Genomic DNA, 17019 nt, shown 5'->3' on the forward strand with positions numbered 1-17019 from the left:
TTGGGGGGACACAAAGGAATGGAGGCAATCCTCTTCCGTCTGTTAGCCTGGCTGCACACAGAGACTTGCCCCGGGCACCTGGGTGTCTCCCTGGCTCCGCACGTGCTCAGAAAGGCAGAAGAGAAAGTATAATCCTAATTTTGTATTTGCTCAGCCCCAAACTGGGCCCCCAAATTAATGCCTTATTTAGCCAAGACTCAAACTAAAAAAGAAGGCTGTTCAAACCTGAACCGAACTCCAATATATTCCCCTAAAGTACTTCCTTGAAACAAGCCAGAAGCACTAAAATGGCCTCCAGCCTGAGCCTCAAGGGAAGGGATATGGTATCTGCCCCAGTGCGAGCCTTGAACTAATTGGATATGTATTTGTTGGAGGAGCTCCACGGTCTGTGCCTCAGTTTCCTCCTCTCTGAAATAAGGGGACTGCACTACATGATTTCTCAGCTCCTCCTCGACCCGAGATTCCCAGGGCTGGGGCGTTGGCAGAGCCACAGGACGAGGTCATGTCTCCACACTGGCCACAGCCGGCACTCTGGCCTCTCCAGAGCAGGGCTTAGGGTCCAAAGAAGCCAGGGGGATATGGCAGGAACTGGGGCAGGAACCAGGAAGGAGATGTGGGAAAAAGAGCAACTGAGGAAGAGACACGAGTGGGTGACGGAATCTGATTCCCTGAGGAGAGCCTTACTCGGCAGCGCTCGGGAAGAGAAAGGTGGTTTCACCCGGGGAGTCGGGGGTGGGCTGGCCATCCTGTCGTCTCTGCACTGCTCATCATTCACTGCAGTCCCTGGATGGCTCTGCCTTTCCTCTCTGTCCCTCTCATGCCACCTTTGGCCGTGCCACTCTCCCCTGGACAGAGCACCAGTGCATTTCGGCATGTGGCCATTGCTTGGGGGGGATATGGGTGATGACAAAGGCCAGCGCCACCAGCGGCTGGGATAAGGCCGCCGGACGATCTGATGCTGCCCATCATGCCTGGGCTGACCCCTGCTGCCCTGGGGAGCCGAGACCGCCCTGTCTTCAGGAGCCTGGGCTGTTGGCTTTCCTGGGCCAGAGTTTCAGAGAGAGTGTGGAAGGCTGGCAGCTGCAGAGGAGACAGCCACGCCGGGCTCCCGTGCTCCAGGGCCAGCGCCAGCAGACGTTTCCTGGAAAGGGCCAGAGAGTGGGGATTTAGGCCTCACAACCCCCTGCTCTGCTACGGTAGTGCAGAAGCAGCTATAGACCGCATGTGAACGATGGGCGTGGCTTTATCCCCGTAAAACTTAATTATGGACGCTGAAATTGGAATTTTATATCATTTCTACATGTCATAAAATATTAATTTTTTTTATTTTTTTTGTCCAACCATTTGAAAATACAAAAACATTCTTAGCTCAAGGGCTGACATAAAGAGGTAGTGAGCCAGATTTGGCCCATCGACCATCATTTGCTGACCCTGCTCAAGAGGCAGCCAAGACGTCCTTGCAGGGAGGGAGGCCAGGAAAGAAACCAACCCAGCACAGGAAAAGCGGGCAGGGCCATCTTAATGACAGACAACCCCCAAGGGGCTCTTTGCATAACCCATTGGGCCCCTTGGGTCCTGTTCTACCCAGATCACGTTTGCTCACGTCTTCACAAATCATAATATCACTGGGTACAACTTTGGTAACGGTTATTTTAGAGACTTCTATTTTATAAAGTATATGTTTACTTAGCTTATTTACCCCTATTTTCTCAGCTATTATAACATTGTGTGTAGTTTTAAAAGCCATCCTTTGTAGAATGAAGCAGGGTATAAACGAAATGAAATTTAATCTTCTTAATAGAGTTGGGACTTTCCAGAAGCTCCCCCAGAGCCCCAAGCTCCCACTGTGCTTGGTTACCCTGGCTTCTGACACCACATTGCTTCCCCTCCTCCCCCACCACTTCGAGGCCCCAGGAAGGACACCCCCCAACACACAACCACCACCATCATCTCATTTTATCCTGGAGTTAAAATTGAGCGGCAAGGTGAGGTTAGTAACCTGAAAACTAACAGCTACAGAAAAGCCAGACTTTGAGCTTAGAAATACAAGTGAAAAGCATTGATGGTGAGGGGACAAAGGTTGTAGAAAAGACTCGTGGTGAGGGAAACCAAGCTAGGGGAGCATAGGTTTTGATGGAATTGGAGAATTTGTGGGGCAGGGAGAATGGCCTTCTCTTGAGGGTGAGGCAGGCTGCAAGTCCCAGTCTCCTGGGTAGTCACTCTCCTGCCCAGCCCCTCCCCCAGGCCACTCTCTTACTGCTGGGGCAGAGTTCATTCACTTTGCTGCACTTGGCTGCATCTTCTGGAATGAGGAACGATGCCTTTAGGACCCTGAACGCCAAGACCCGGCATCCCGACCCCTGGATGAAACTCCAAGGCTGGTGCCAGGGCTCTGGGAGCAGTATCTTGACAGGGTCCCTCTTTCCTCACCCTGGACAAGTCTGACCCGGCCACCTGAGCTGTGTCTGAGAGGGCACCAAGGGAGTGATACCCAGGCCAGAGACGCCAGTGGTGCAGCAGCACCTGGACGATGCCCGGTACTCAGCGACACTTAGAGGCTGTGTCTGGCAGTGGCAGGGGCCGGACTGGAAGGCGAGTGGAAGTCCCATGGTGGAAAGCCAGGGGCTGATGCTATAGATCATCAGTCTGTTCATCCAGTTTGGCTTTTTGCTTTAACTCATTCATTCAGCAACTCTGTAACAGTTATCTATTTGCTGTGTAACAATCTATCCCAACCTGTAGTGGCTTAAAGCCACCTGCCTGACTGTCCACAGTTCCCGGGTATGGCTTCGCGGGCTGATTCTGGCTCAGGGTCTGTCCTAAGGCTGAAAGTGAGGTGTCAGCCAGGGCTGCAGTCATGCCAAGGCTTGATTAGAGAAGGGTCAGCGTCCAAGCTCACTGGCATGGTCGGTTCCCACGTGGGCCTCTCCGTAGGGCAGCTCACAACGTGGCAGCTTGCTTCATCAGAGTGAGTAAGCCAAGAAGAGCCAGAGACAGAGAGTGACAACAAGATGGAAGTCACCATCTTTTGGAACCTAATTTCAGACGTGACATCCCATCACTTTTACTGTATTTTACTCACGAGAAGCGAGTTACTAGGTCCAGCCTACCCAGAGGCTGGGGCCATTGTGAGTCGTTTCAGAATCACCCTACCAAAAGCCCCTCCTCCTCCCCAAACACACCCGAGTGCTGGCCCCCCTCCAACTCATGCATTGCTCCCTGCCTCCCTCTCATCCCTTAGCCTCAAAGTGGGGGTGGGGGGGGCCTGGCAACAGCAGTAACAGCTGGGAGCTTGATAGAAATGAGAGTTCTTGGGCCCTACCCAGACTGAGGGGATCGGAAACTCTGGGATGGGGCCCGCCAACTGCGCTGTGACAAGCCCTCTGATGATTCTGGTGTGTGACGAACTCGAGGCTTTCGTGTCCGCTGCTCTTGATCTGGATGCACTTTCCCAGCTGGGCTAGTGTGCCAGAAAGTCCAGGCTACTCTTTGTCCTTGCCGAGGTCCGTCCAGGGGCCTGGGGGGAGAAGACTGTCCCTGTTCCAGATGCAGAGATTCTTCCCCAAGTCCTCCCCAGTCCTTCCTCACTGAGGCCCTCCTGCCCAGCAAACAGGGTGAGTGCAGAAGCCCCAGGGCACCATCTGCGGTCTGCCAGAGGGAGGGCCGGCTTGGATCTCTCCTGGCCCTGGTGGTGTTCCAGGCCTACTGATTAGACATTTTGTCCCCCTGGGCCTCTCTTCCAGCTCAGGGCTCATTCTTATAATAAAGAACTACAGATGACAGGGTTACAGCCCTCTACTGGGGCCTAGAAAGAGAAGCAGACAGCTGGGGCCAAGAGAGTGACAACAGCTCTGTGGATCTTTGTAATGTTTACAGTGGATCTGTCACCCCGGATTTGGGGACCCCAAGTGCTATCACTTGCCTGTGGATAGCACCTACACAGGAGAGCTTCAGAATGGACCTCACAGGGGCAGCAAAGCTAGAAAATCAGATGCCCCATCATGGTGTCTTTCCCTGAGGAGTTGAATCTCTCAGAGGGCACAGCACCCTCTCCCTCCCTGCCCCCAGCCCAAAATGCTGACCTTGTCTTCAAACCAGGGCGACCCTTTCTGCCCTCACAGGGCCTCTGATGTGTGTGTCTTGAGCCTCAGTTCCTGTTTTCCTCAGCTCCCCATTCTCCCATGCCCCTCCAGCCCCCCACCTCCTCATGGCCTGCCTCAGCACATCTGCTGGCTCCCCCAGGCCCTGGTAGCAGAGCCTTCCTGGGGACAGGGCAGCTCAGGCTGGGTGCCTCCCAAGAAAAATGCAGCTGGCCACCTGCCCAGAGCCGGCCCATCATGGCAGAAGCCCCCTGGGCGGCTCTGTCTGGAGCACGGTCCTAAATGCCCAGCCCCCCTCTGTGGGGCCAAAGGCACTTGTCAAGAGACTGAGCAGCTCAGGGGAGCTGGCTGGGGGGGGGGGGCGGGGGGGCGATACATGAGAAAGGGACAAAAGGAAATTGGTCCTCCCAAGGAGCCACTCTGGTAACTCATTTAATCTTCACACCCCTTAAGTTTTTAGAGAAGAAACTGAGGCTGTCCCTGGGTAAGAGGCTGTGAGACATCTGCTCCATCCGAGAGTCAAGGGCCCTCCCACCCACCCTCCGGTCCCCTTTTCCCCTGGGGACCGTAGCTTCACACGGGCATGCAGATTAGCCTATGCCCAGGGCTGCTGCCCAGCCAGCAGGAGTACTCATCAGTTCTGCATTCTCTGCCGCCACCTGCCCCATCTGCTCCCCGCACACACTCCTGCCTCATTACAGACAGGAAACACAGGCAGCCCCAGGCCCTTTTGGTGTAGCCCCAGAGCTCAGGCAGATCCAAAGGACCATTGCTTATTGGTGGATTGGAGCCCTGCCCCGCTGTGAGCAAACCTAAAAGGCAGGTAGCACTTTGGGGCGCAGGAACCTGGAGCTTCCAGAGCCCTTGTATAGCGCTGTGGCTGGAAAGAGGCTACAGACCCCCCCAGTCAGTCTGGGCACCCTAAACTGACAAGGGTACTCCAGTTTGAGTGTTTGGACTTTGGCTTTGCAGAGTCAGGAACTAAGTCAGTCTACCTATTTGAGGCACTGATTCATTCTGATGAAGTTCAAATGAAACCAGCAGCTAGGAATAGTGTTCTGCTGTCAGGAACAGAGCCCCCACAATAGAGTTTTAACCAAATTAAAAGTTTATTCTTTCACATAAAAGAGTACATGAAGGTAGACCAGGCCTGCTACGGCCTGGTTGCCAGGCATCCCCATCCTCAAGCTCACAACATGGCTATAGGAGTTCCTGTCTTCTTGTCCATTTTCCAGACAAGAAGGGGAGGACAACAGCCATGAATGAGGTGCTCCTCCTACAGAGTCTTCTCCCTTTAAACAGATTCCCGGATGTCCCACCGGGCAAGTTTGCTCACATTTCATTGGCCAGCCGTAGCCACAGGGGAGTCTGGGAAATGTAGTCTTTTAGACAAACACACGGCTTCCATAATTCAAGTCAGGACTGCCTTACCTGAAGAAGGGGAGGATGGATATGCTCTATCAGGGTGACATATCCTAGAGAGTCACGTTGTCTATGTACAGAGGAGGGTACATTTTTTTCCAGTGTACAGGAGCTTGTCTTCTCAGAATCGAGTGTCTGAAACACAGGGTTGTTGGTAAATAAGCCTAGAGTTTGGAAAGAGAAGGGGACAGCCTTGTGGAAATTTGGGCCAGCCTCATCAGGAGCCTCATTTCCACCCCACTGCACTTTCCCAGGGAGAATACTCAGATCACTCATTCATTCCCCTGTCCATTCACTCACACATTCCTTCAGCAAAGATGCACTGAATGGTAACCACGAACAAGACACCGTGTGGTGTGTGGGAAGCAGGGAGGTAGATGTCTGCCCTGTAGGATCTCGCTGTCTGGTAAGGCAGGAACGCACACATACCTGGTCACTGGAACAGCAAAAAGCAGCTGATGGAGAGTGATCACTTGAGCTGAATGAACTTCACGTGGCTTCAGGGCTGCACTTTGGAGAACAGCAGGGCTGGATCCCTCACACCTTTCCACTTGCTATTCTTTCCCTTAAATGCCCTCGACTCCTCCGTGCTATCCTCTGCTCTGTCCATTGCCCTGCTCCAAGAAGCCTCTCGGGCCTCAGAACAGAGGGGCCTTCTGGCCAAAGAGCACACAAAGCTCAGAGAAGCCTGCACATCCTATTCAGCTCTCTCTGGGCTACCCCCTCCTGACTTTGTCTTTAGCCTCTCAGTTTCCGAGTGCAGAGGAGAGCAGCCTTAATTAAGTCCAGCTGGAAAGGTGAAAAAAGAAAGACTTCTTGAAGGAGGACAACAAGGAAAGCTCCTTGGAGTGAGGACTGGGGAAGGGTTCTCAAAGGAGAGAGAAGAGCCAAGGCCCAGAGCAGCTCTTTATCACATGGCCACCACATACGGAGCACTCGCTGGGTTCCAGATGCTTGGCACACGCTATCCCCTACCCAAGCCATGGCCACGCAGTGGGCAGTGCTAGAGCCAGGATCTGAATCAAAATCCGATACCAAAGTCCAGGCTCTTTCCACTCTGCCATGCTGAGAAACCAGCAGAAGTGAGAGGCCAGGGCAGGCAGGGAGGTCAGCGTAGGGCTGAGGCTGGAGGGCAGCCTGAAGCCAGAGCATAGCAGCAGGCTTGAGGGTCAACCGACTTGGGGGACTTTGTGGGCTTGGAGGATAGGCCTGGCCTGGCACAGAGTGGTGGGTGCTCACCAGTGCTGGTTGGTTGGGTCATGAAGGAGGGACGAGGGGGAAGGAGGATCCTCTTTTGTTCTTTAGGGAACAAAAAAGAGAGAGAGAGAAACCAAATCCCAACTGTGTTGGCAGCAGGGCTGGGGACTGGGAGAGAGCCCCGTTAGGAGGGTGGAGTGGGTGGCTGGGAGGACAAAGGTCTGGGTTAAGTCACTGTCCAGGAGTCCGAAGGTGAATGACAAACGCGCAGGGCACATTGATTAACTGGGGGGGGGGGGGGGGAGGGAAATCAAAGGCAGCTCCAGAACTCTCAAAATGTATTTGGCTGGGTGATAAGGATGCCAGTGTGACAGAGCAGAGGGCTGCTTTTGAACCTTCTTTGACCATGACTCACAGAAAGAGATACATGTTACATCTGATCCAGGACATAGACACACACCATACAAATCAAATTTCACAAAACCCTGTTTAACCTGACTACACACAATTCACACCAAACTGTTCAAAGGAATTCTGTGCCTTCTAAAAAAAAAAAAAAGAAAGAAAAGATCCAACTGTAACCCCTAGATTGATTTCATGGCCAACTAAGTGAAAAGCACTATGATAGAGAATACGGCAGGGGAGCTTGTTAAAGGGGGAGGGAGCCAGTGAATGGGTACAGTTCTGATTCTGTTGAAAGGTATCTATAGGGGAGACCCAACCCACCCCTGAAGTCAGGAGCTCAGCCGTGAGCCCTGGCCGTTCCATCTCTCTCCCTCCCCCTCCCTCCCCCTCTTTCCCCCCTCCTCCCCCTTTCCCTCCCCCCTCTCTTTCTTCCTCCCCCTCCTCCTCTGTGCCCCCCTTTCCCCCTCCCCCTCTCTCCCTCCTGTCTCTCCCACACTCCCTCCCCATCCCTCCCTCCCTATCCATCTCTCTCTCTCTCTGTCTCTCTCTCTCTCTCTCCCTCACAGATGGGAAGATTCCTGGGGGAGGTGGATGGCGCTCTCATGACCCAGCTGCTCAGCATGAGGGTGTTCAGCCAGTAAGTGGGACATGCTTCTGCCCGGACTGAATACACACAGAAAAGGCAAGAGCTGATGCTAACTGGTCCCGACAGATATCAGGATCCTGACCTCAAAAACCCATGGTGAAAGCCCCAAAGAGCTCCCAAAGCAACATTTCTGAAGCCGGAGACTAGACATGAGGTGGAGAGGGGTATAAGGTCATATGAGCCCTTAGAGGGAAAACCGAATTTGCTGTTCGATGTCTTTAAAGCAGTCAAAGTGCAGAGATGAAATTGTCTGATTGGCCCATCCTCACTCCCGCACCCTCAGGAACCCCGTGAATGGGAACCCTGCCACAAACCCCCCTGGGTGGGAAAGGATGGGGGAAGGTCTGACTCCCCAGATCCTGTTTCTAATTTTCAGAGTGACCATGTATGACTACCAGGCCATGTGCAGACCCCTGAGTCACCACCCCAGTGCCGCCCGGCCCCTGATCAGCGTGAGTGTCACCCCAGACTTTTCTTCCCACCCGCTAGCCCCAGGACCCCACTTTGGACTCAGACCAGAAAGTCCTGTCGCACCTCCTCCCCGCCTCCTCCGCACCCCTGCTCCCTGCCCTCAGCCTGCCCCCACCCCAGGCCTGAGCTAATGGGCCTCTGGCAGAGAGAGCAGACCATAGTCCCTGCGTTGCTTTGTTCCTACCCTCACTTGCTCGGGCTTTCACACACATCGTAAAGGATCCCAGAAACATCCCCAAGTGGCTCCTCAGGAAGAGAACTCGACTAGTCTTCTTGATGGGCATACAGTGCCCCGCCCCCGTACAGTAGGACTTTATCAGATAACTCGGTCGTAAAGGCCCCCTCTGCTGGGAAGGGATGGGTGGTGGCGGCAGCCCCTCCCCCCACCCCCAGGTGTGGTCTTCAACGGCGGTGCCCAGGGGAGCATCCCTGCCCCGGGCTTGGGCTTAACTGTGTGTCCCCCCTCCTTCCCAGCCCATCTCTGCCCTCCTGACTGCTACCCGGTTGCTGGTGAATGAACTCTTGCTGTGAGTGGGGTCTGTGTCTGGGATGGGGGTGGGGCTGGGGGGGACCTGATGCAGGTGTGCCGCATGAGGGAGCCCTTTGAGCACGAGCTGCAAGAGGTCCCCGGAACCCCGGGTGTCTGGCGCCTGCCCCCCTACACACTCTGCTCACCCAGGAGCCCCAAGTAGGGGAGAGGGTGGCCTGGAGGAGCAGGGCCGGACCAGGGGCCATCAGGGAGCGCCGGTGCTCCAGCCGCCTTGGCCCAGGTGGGGAGGGCATGCCGGTCTTCGGAGATTCAGCTCTGCGTCTGACAGGCTGCTGCTGGAGTGGAGCGCCTGGGGCTCCCAGCGTGCAGACCAAGGGGCTGAGGGTGAGTACACAGGACTGCAAAAGGGAGTGTTTCCTAGCAGAGCCATTTCAGTAGGAACCTGTCACCTCTGGGCGGATGACAGGCGGGATGGGGACTCCTAAGAGCCCATGGCTCCCATCTTCCCCTGCTGGGCCCTCTCTTATGGCCTCCCCCCTCACTCCTGGCTCCCCTCACCTCTCTGTGTCACATCACTCCACCATCTCGGGACACCACTGTTCCATGTGTCATCATTCATCATCCCATGCGACATCGCCACCCCGTGCCATCCTGCCCTTCGTTTGACATCATGCCCACCCTGTGCTGGGCCTCACTCATGTCCTGGATAGCCAAAGCTGTCTTCCATCACTGTGAGTAGCCTTCACTGAGGATTCAGGGGGTGTGGGGAGGGACTGCAAAAGGGGCCTGTCCTCGGCTCTCCATCCTAGGCGGGCATCCAAGGGAGGCTGAGCTCTCTTCATCCGGGGACACCCCTAACTCAGAGGGCCTCTCCCAACTGAAAGCCCCATTCCTTAAGGGGTGGGGATGTTGCCCAGATCTCATCCCACACAAGTACAGTCCTCCCCCAGGGCAAACAAAACCCTCTAGCCATCTCCTTGGGTAAGATCACTTATGATTCCCAAGGGGAAAGAGAGTGATGTGGCCCAGTGGCGGTGACCACGAGCAGGTAAGCAGCTGCCAGGTCTCCTCATGGAGCAGGAAACAAGGGTGCCTCCAGCTCACATGTCCTCCAAGCCCTCAGCAGTGCTCAGGGCTTGGGGGAGTGGGCAGGTGAAGGCCTTGGTCTGGTGACTGGGGCACTCTGGGGATAATTTATCTCCTGTGACCTTATGTCTGAGGACAGTGCCTTACACAGGCCTGACCACAAACCAAAGAAATGTCCTCACTCTCAGCCAGCCCTGACTCCAGACTGCACCCCGGGAGAGTGAGGCCACTTGATCTTTAAATGCAAAAGGAAGTCAGTGACTTCCACTCTCTGGGTAGCTGGGAGCTCCCTACCACACAGACTGTCTCCCTTTAACCAGTTCCTTTCAACCCCTCCGTGTCAATAGAGCCTTTGCCATGGGGTTCTGGAACATCTCCACTGCTTGGGCTATACTCCCCACCCCACTTTTGTTAAGAGTTTGGCTTCCTGATGGTGTCTGTGACAGGAACCAGGAACCACGTGTCACAGCCCATTTAGAAATAGGCCCCGCCTCCCTTTTGCATGGGAACACAGGCTGGGGGGACATGGCTCCCCTCCTTGTCGTGTTCTCTCTCTGCTAGCAGCTGCATTTTGCAAACACTGAGCATGATCTCCCTCAATCTGCTTGTTCAGAATCTCTCACCTTCAGGGCAGCTGCCCCAGGAGCTCCTCCCTCCTGCCTGGGAGGCCTGGTCCAGCCACCCATCCCTGTCCTCAGTGCACAGCGCTGGACTTGGAGTCCAAGGACATGGACTGAGGGAGGCCCCGAGGCCCTTTCCCAGCTGTGTGGAAGCCTACTCCACCCTGTCATTGTTGGCATTGTTACTATTGCTGTCACGGAGATAACCTACCCACACAAAGTGTGACAGGCCCAGGTGACAGGCCCAGCCCTGAGCCAGCCCCCACTGGGGACGAGGCCAGTGTAACGGGGCCCGGGAAGGAGCGAAGCCAGCCCCCAGGCTTCTGCAGTCTTTAGCCAGAGTGCCCACTCCCAGATTCCGAGGGGCCTAGACAGCCAAGTGCCCAGCAGCAGCCCTGGAAGGTCTGGTGGTACCTGACCAAGTGTGCAGAGCCCCCGACTGAACACCGGTTCTTCCTCTCAGTCAGCACTTCTCTGCCCGCAGACTGGCCTCCCCTCTTGCCTTCAAGGTCTAGTGGGAAGTTTCTGGGTCTGGGAGCTCTCCTACTAAGCCCTACGTGACCCTGAGATGGGGGTCTATGAAATGGGAGTGATTCTACCCACCCTCCCTATTCTGCAGATAGGCCCCGAGAGCACAGGAAATGCATGAGAAGTGCCTGGAAGAAACAGAAGTGCTGTGTTAACAAAACAGTGCTGCTATTTTGAACAAAAATAATGTCGTTCAGCCCCTGAACCAGCCCTGGTTTGCTTTTTGCTCACCTCAGGCACAAATGTGCGTCCTCCAGGACAGGGCTGCGAGAGCCTCAGCTTTTCCTTTTGCCGAGTCCTGTTCACTCCATCCTTTGACCCTGAGTGGACTCGGGGCACCACTGAGGAGCCGGAAAGGCTGGGAGCTGTGTCTCCCAGACCCTGGCAGTCAAGCACTCAGCCCTTCCTGCTCTGCTCATCACTGGCCGCGGGGCTTAGGGAGCAGCTAGGGCTTGTCCGGGAGCTGCATGTGCAGAGCACTGTAGCTAGACCTCAGGAATGTCACCTGTATACAATGAAGGGGGGAGGTGTCATAGGATTAAGGGACCAAAGTCTCCCCAAACCGCCCCTTGGCACTCCTCCTGCCTCTGCTCTCCTCTCACACCCTGGATATCAGTGCTGACTGGAGCTTTCAAGAGGTCCACGTCCACCCCTCTCCCAACCAGCCAGCTTACATTGAGGATCAGCCTTCCAAAGAGAGGAGGTGGCTTTCCCAAGGTCACGGGTCTAGTGTGCTAATCACGCACAACCGAGAGCCAAGGCCCCGGGCCCTGTCTGCTGCCCTTTCCACCGTGCTACCGTCCACTTCTTCACTCCATTCCTTTTCCTTCCCTGTCTTCCTTCCACCCCACCTCTCCCCAACAAGCCCCGAGAGCTCGTCAACAAGGGAGCCCTCCGCATGCACGCGGACAAAGGGCTGTTCTGTTGCATGGTGCCGGCACCTGCCTCGGCAGTGCTGCCGCCGAGACACCCACAGGCATGGCTTCCTCAGGCCCTCCTCATTTGCTCTTTTCCCCTCTGTGACTCTGTCTGCCTGCAGCCCACAAGCACAAGAAACAGGACGTGCTGCAGCCCTGCGACACGGAGTACCCTGTGTTTGTGCACCAGACAGCCATCCGGGAGACCAACGGGATCATTGAGTGTGGAGCCTGCCAGAAGTAAGGCCCCAGGGCAGCTCTGCCTGTCCCCGGCTGGCCTCCCAGGGTCTTTGCTTCTCCTTTTCCTCAGTGAGGGAAGCCCAGGCTGAGGCAGAGGGTAGGCCGGCTGCGGGCGCTGGACAGTTTGGTATGCTATCTTAAGGGAACTGGGGAAAGGTGGTCCCGAGGCCAGATCTAGACCCACCCACCCCACCTCAGGCTCCAAAGCCATCCCGCCCAGAAGAAAGGCTCGCACAGCCTCTCTCGGTGACCCTTTCGGTGTGGGTCTCACACACACCTGCTTAGCCCACAGCAGTTCAGTGTCAAGGCCATGCAAGCTCAGCAGCATGTGCAAGCCCTGGGAAGGCATGGGTAGGCGAGGGTAGCTTTGAGGAAAGAAACCAGTCGGCTCTCCCCCCGAAACCTGTCTGTGCAGAGAAATGGGCAAGCCTGAGGACCTTCTCAGAAGTGCGGGGGGCTGGAGGAGGCTTCTAGCGCTGTCAGATCACACTTGGCCTCTCCACTCCCAGGCCTGGAGCCCACGTGCGGGCCCCGCCTAGACTCAGGCCTTCTCCTGTGTGCAGGCTGCTCGAGCTGAGCTACATCCGAGCTAGATCCGACTGGTTCTGCCAGGCCCTGGCCCGGGAGGGCAGGGACACCTGACAGAAACTTCTCTCCTGCTGACTCCCACCCCGACCTCGGGGACCTACCAACTTGTGAAACTCTGTCCTGGGGCCTCCTCTAGGGTGTCCACTCAGCCAGCTTTGCCATTCACCAGGGGCTTCTCAGGATGTCCCTGAGGCTCCCCAGACCTCAAGGGAATTATTTTCTAGTGTAAGGCCTCAGACTGGGGCATGGGACTGTCATACTAGTACGTGATGTCGGGTGGATGTTAACCTCACCAGAGTGGTTTTCTGGGAACTACTGTGACTCGTTTATCTCAAAGCCTTGTCGTGAGGATAAAGTAAATGGTCTGGTGTGAGGCACAGACTTGAGAGTAGACAGATTCAGAAACTGGTTCTGCTGCTTCCTAGCCCTGTAACCTTGGGCAAGTTACCTCACCTCTTCTAGCCTCTGTGTTCTCCTCTGCGAAACATGAACAATACAACCTCCTTCGGAGTGGCGAAGGTTACGTGTGTGTGTGAGAGAGAGAAATCTTCCACCCCATAGGAAATGCTCAGGAAGTGGCAGCCGCTCTTATGTAACGTACTGGGCGGAACAGGCTTTCCCTAACCCTTTCCTCGCTCCCTCTGCCCGGCCTCCAGGGCCGTGTGCGGGCGCGCTGTGCCACCTTGTGGCCAAGCCCGAGCACTGCATCTTCCCGCACGGCGGGCCCCCGCCACAGTCCCCCAAAGCCAGGACAGCCACACATCCCTATCTGCTTGGGACAGTCTTGATTTATGTAAGTCCTTTCCCTCTCAAGAATTATCCCAGTTTGGACGTCCTCACCTCCAATCGGCTAGGAAGCAGTACAACTGCAAAGGTTTATGGGTAAAATAAGCCCAGAGGCCTGAGTTCATTGCCTAGGACTGTCCCTGCAGCTGCTCCTAATCTGACCGGCCTCATGGTTCTGTTCCTTCCCCTGCCACCCCAACTCCACACTATAAGTCTCCAGAAATTCCCTAGAAGCTCCAAGTCGGCCTGCCATAGAGAAGTTCCGCGACCCGCTTGTCTCTTTGCCACAGGATATTTGTGATGCAACAGATTCCCAGTAGTAACCTTCTCCTCCTGGTGACAGACCCCACTTGTGACTGTAGCATCTTCCCACTAGTCCTGCAGGAGGCTACAGAAGTCAAATATATCCTTCCAACCTCCAGGATATGTGGGCTGAGGGAGGGATGGTGGTGTAGATGTCCTTGAGGGGCTCAGATGCCGAGAGGCGAGGCCAGCCTCCCCCACCACCAGCATCCCACCCTTGCCCCCAGGGCATTGTGATTTATTCCCCAACCCTTCCCTCCCCCACCCCTGGGTGCCATCTTCTGCAAGACAGCTGGTCCCACCAAAGGTAGGTTCTTCCCAAACTTAGTCTCTAGAATCTCCAGAATCCACTCCTGTCATGAGGTGTTCGCCTTAACAGTGAATTCTGCACATAATGCCTCTGTCAAGTGTGACAGGATGCGCTCCCAGAAGCTTCGCCGGAGACCAGGTTCCTGCCATGCCTTCCATTCAGAGGTGAGGGCTGGAGGTGGGGGAAGGGAGGGCTTGAACTTCATTCTCAAACCCCGAGCTCCGGGGCGGTGCCGGTGCACTTGCTGGTCTGAGCGGACACTTAGGAACACACTTGTGCTTGTGCACCTCCGTGGAATACATTCATGCGTGTGCATTGACATTTAGGCCCCCGGGGCAGTTACATACCGAGTCAACCAGGAGCTGAGGGCCAAATTTCCTAGGGTTTGGACCCTCAGTGATTTAAGACACAGCTTCCCCATATTGCCTTCATTACTACTGTACTTAGCTCCGAATGATCTGAGCAAATAGGAGGAAATCGTTGTATGCAAAATTCTAATGGTGACCGACATAAATTGAGTACCCACTATGTAGGGTGCTTTTAGCTTAAGGCCTCAAGCTGGGTGCCTTATACATGGTATTGTCTTTGCTGGATATGACTGTCACAAATAATCCACATCAAAGGAGCTTCTAGAGTTGATGGCTTCCCCAAAGTCATTCTAAGAGGATGGCTCCACGGCCACTGTAAGACTAGGGACAAGCAGAGGCTTGAGCCTGGTTCTGGACTGAGTGCATAGCCTCTACTTTCCCCTACAAAATAGGCAGTCTAAAAAAGATGGCAGTGGCAGTGTCTCTTCCATTTTCTGGATTTCCCTCTTTCCAGGTTTTTGGCTATTAGTCCCAGAGACCCTCCTCCCTATTCCTTGCCTCATCTTGAATGCTACCCTTTCATCTCTGTTCTGGGTTCACAGGAAAATGCCCAGGAGTGTGGTGGCACCTCGGACACCTCAGCCCTGCTCCCCATGCTCCTGCTGCCTCTGTGCGCCTGGGTGCTACCACCCCAGCTGCTGGGGTGACACCCACCCACTCTCACCTTTGTTTTGACAAGATAATCCTTCCAGAGACATTCTAAAGTCAGCACCTGCCGTGGGATCCACCTCACTACACCTGGGTTGTTCATCTTAATCTTGGGCTAATGGTCCCTGCCTCCTGAGATTGCCGGATGGAACCTGAAACCACTTCTCAAAGACCTTGCGGGGTGCCTAGTACCATCCTTCTTACCTCCTCTTCAGGAGTCCTGCGTGAGCTCATCTTGGACCAAAACAAAAGAATTTAATTGCATCTATTCTCCAGAAGTCCAGACCCAGCCAAGGGTCAGCTGTTTCTAATGAACCTGGTTGGTCTTCAGTAGAATCCAAGAACTTAAAGCTACTGAGAAAGAGGGGCAGAATGAGGCCAACAGCAGAAATGAGATGAAGAACATGCCCCCACCTGAAATAGAACTTTCTCAAAATGAGATGCATGGTGGGGGTAGGTCAATTTCCTAGCTGCCCCTCAAAAAAATGTGTGTGTGTGCGCTCACGGGCGTGTGTGTGTGTGTGTGTGTATGGGGACTGGTTGGGAGGGGGCAATGAAGTAACTAGTAGTGGGAAAAACCCAGAACAGGAACAGGTATTAAATCCTTTCATATTACTGTGGCTTGTCTACAAACTATGGCTATTAAAAACTTAAAAAAAAATGTCTTTACCAAATGCTAATGCACAGAAACTTTTGCATCTAAGAAAAAGCCAAGAGGGTAAAATATGCAGTTGCTGCCCTGAAAGGTGAGAGAAGAACACAGGAGGTGGAGGCATAGTCGCAGCCAAGCAGAAGTTGCAGGAAAAAGCACAGTCCTTCACAGTGGCATGGTGAGGGGTCTCCTGAAGGCTAGCTCCAGCCTCCCCAGGAGGTCCACATCCCATAGTGGTCTTTTTCTAGCCACTTATCTTTATAAAAGAGACTACCTTGATCTCCATGTCCTGGGATGGAGCCCCATGTCAGGTTCCCAGCTCAGCGGGGAGCCTGCTTCTCCCTCTCCCTCTGCCTCTGCCTTTCCCCCTGCTTGTGCTCTGTCTCTCTCAAATGAATAAATAAAATAAAATCTTTAAAAAATAAAAAGACTACCTGACTCTATCCCTGGCGTTGGCATTTCGAGGAACATTCCACCACCCACAGCAGAGTCCACCAGGAGGGGAGCTCTATCTGGGAACTTACTCTCCACATGCACACCTCCCCCAGGGTCTCAAGGCCCTGAAGCTTCCTCCTCCCTCCCCCGCAGACCTGGCTCCTGAGAGATAGCAGCTCCCACTGTGAGAGCAACACTAAAAGGCAGAACCATGTAGACATTCTGAGGTGGCCTCAGGACTTTAAATTCAACTAACCTCCAATGAGGAGGTCCAGCCAAGCCCCAAGATAAGCATGGACAGCGTCCAGGGCCTCGGGAGACCCTTCTTCCCAGCCCTCCACAATTCAGAGTACAAGCTTCCCACCAACAAATGGTCCCATTTCCCTGTAGAGTGGGCCAAGTTTGAATAATGCATTCATTGCAGTATTTGTAAAATGCCTTACATTACTGATTATATGACGTCACTTTCACCATTTAGTCTCACAACAAGTCTGTGAGGTAGGCATTAACAGCCCCATTTATAGCTGAAGAAGTGGAGCCTCAGAGAAGAGAGTGACTCAAGCTCACTTGCTCAGCCAGTTTACATGGCAAAATAATGCTAGGAATGGCTAGCATGGTAACAGGTATTAACTCATTTAATCTCGCAACAATCCTCTGAAGTAGGTACTGTTATTAGTCCCATATTATAGACCAGGAAACTGAAGCATAGACTTGAAAATTGGCTGCAAATTATTGAAAGAGCTCTGTGAAGTTCGAATGTGATACTCATGCGGTGTGCCCGGCATATAGTTAAGCACAAATTACACG

General features: G+C 54.3%; 1 protein-coding gene across 1 annotated transcript in view; it reads left to right on the forward strand.

Annotated features, from left to right (window-relative positions):
• Nucleotides 1-16165, forward strand: part of CACNA2D4 (calcium voltage-gated channel auxiliary subunit alpha2delta 4) — a 133712-nt gene extending 117547 nt beyond the window's left edge. The window contains exons 30-38 of the mRNA XM_028121034.2: nt 7691-7761; nt 8147-8222; nt 8716-8768; nt 9060-9115; nt 9442-9462; nt 12005-12122; nt 13787-13899; nt 14191-14273; nt 15020-16165. Coding sequence (XP_027976835.2) covers nt 7691-7761; nt 8147-8222; nt 8716-8768; nt 9060-9115; nt 9442-9462; nt 12005-12122; nt 13787-13899; nt 14191-14273; nt 15020-15124 — 696 coding nt within the window. The 3' untranslated portion in view covers nt 15125-16165. The remainder of the gene's footprint in view (nt 1-7690; nt 7762-8146; nt 8223-8715; nt 8769-9059; nt 9116-9441; nt 9463-12004; nt 12123-13786; nt 13900-14190; nt 14274-15019) is intronic.
• The last annotated feature ends 854 nt before the right edge of the window (nt 16166-17019 follow it).

Source organism: Eumetopias jubatus, unplaced genomic scaffold, assembly GCF_037043125.1.
Source record: "Eumetopias jubatus isolate StellerSeaLion01/CBP00866 unplaced genomic scaffold, mEumJub1_p1.0 scaffold_8, whole genome shotgun sequence".
In the NCBI taxonomy this organism is placed as follows: domain Eukaryota; kingdom Metazoa; phylum Chordata; class Mammalia; order Carnivora; family Otariidae; genus Eumetopias; species Eumetopias jubatus.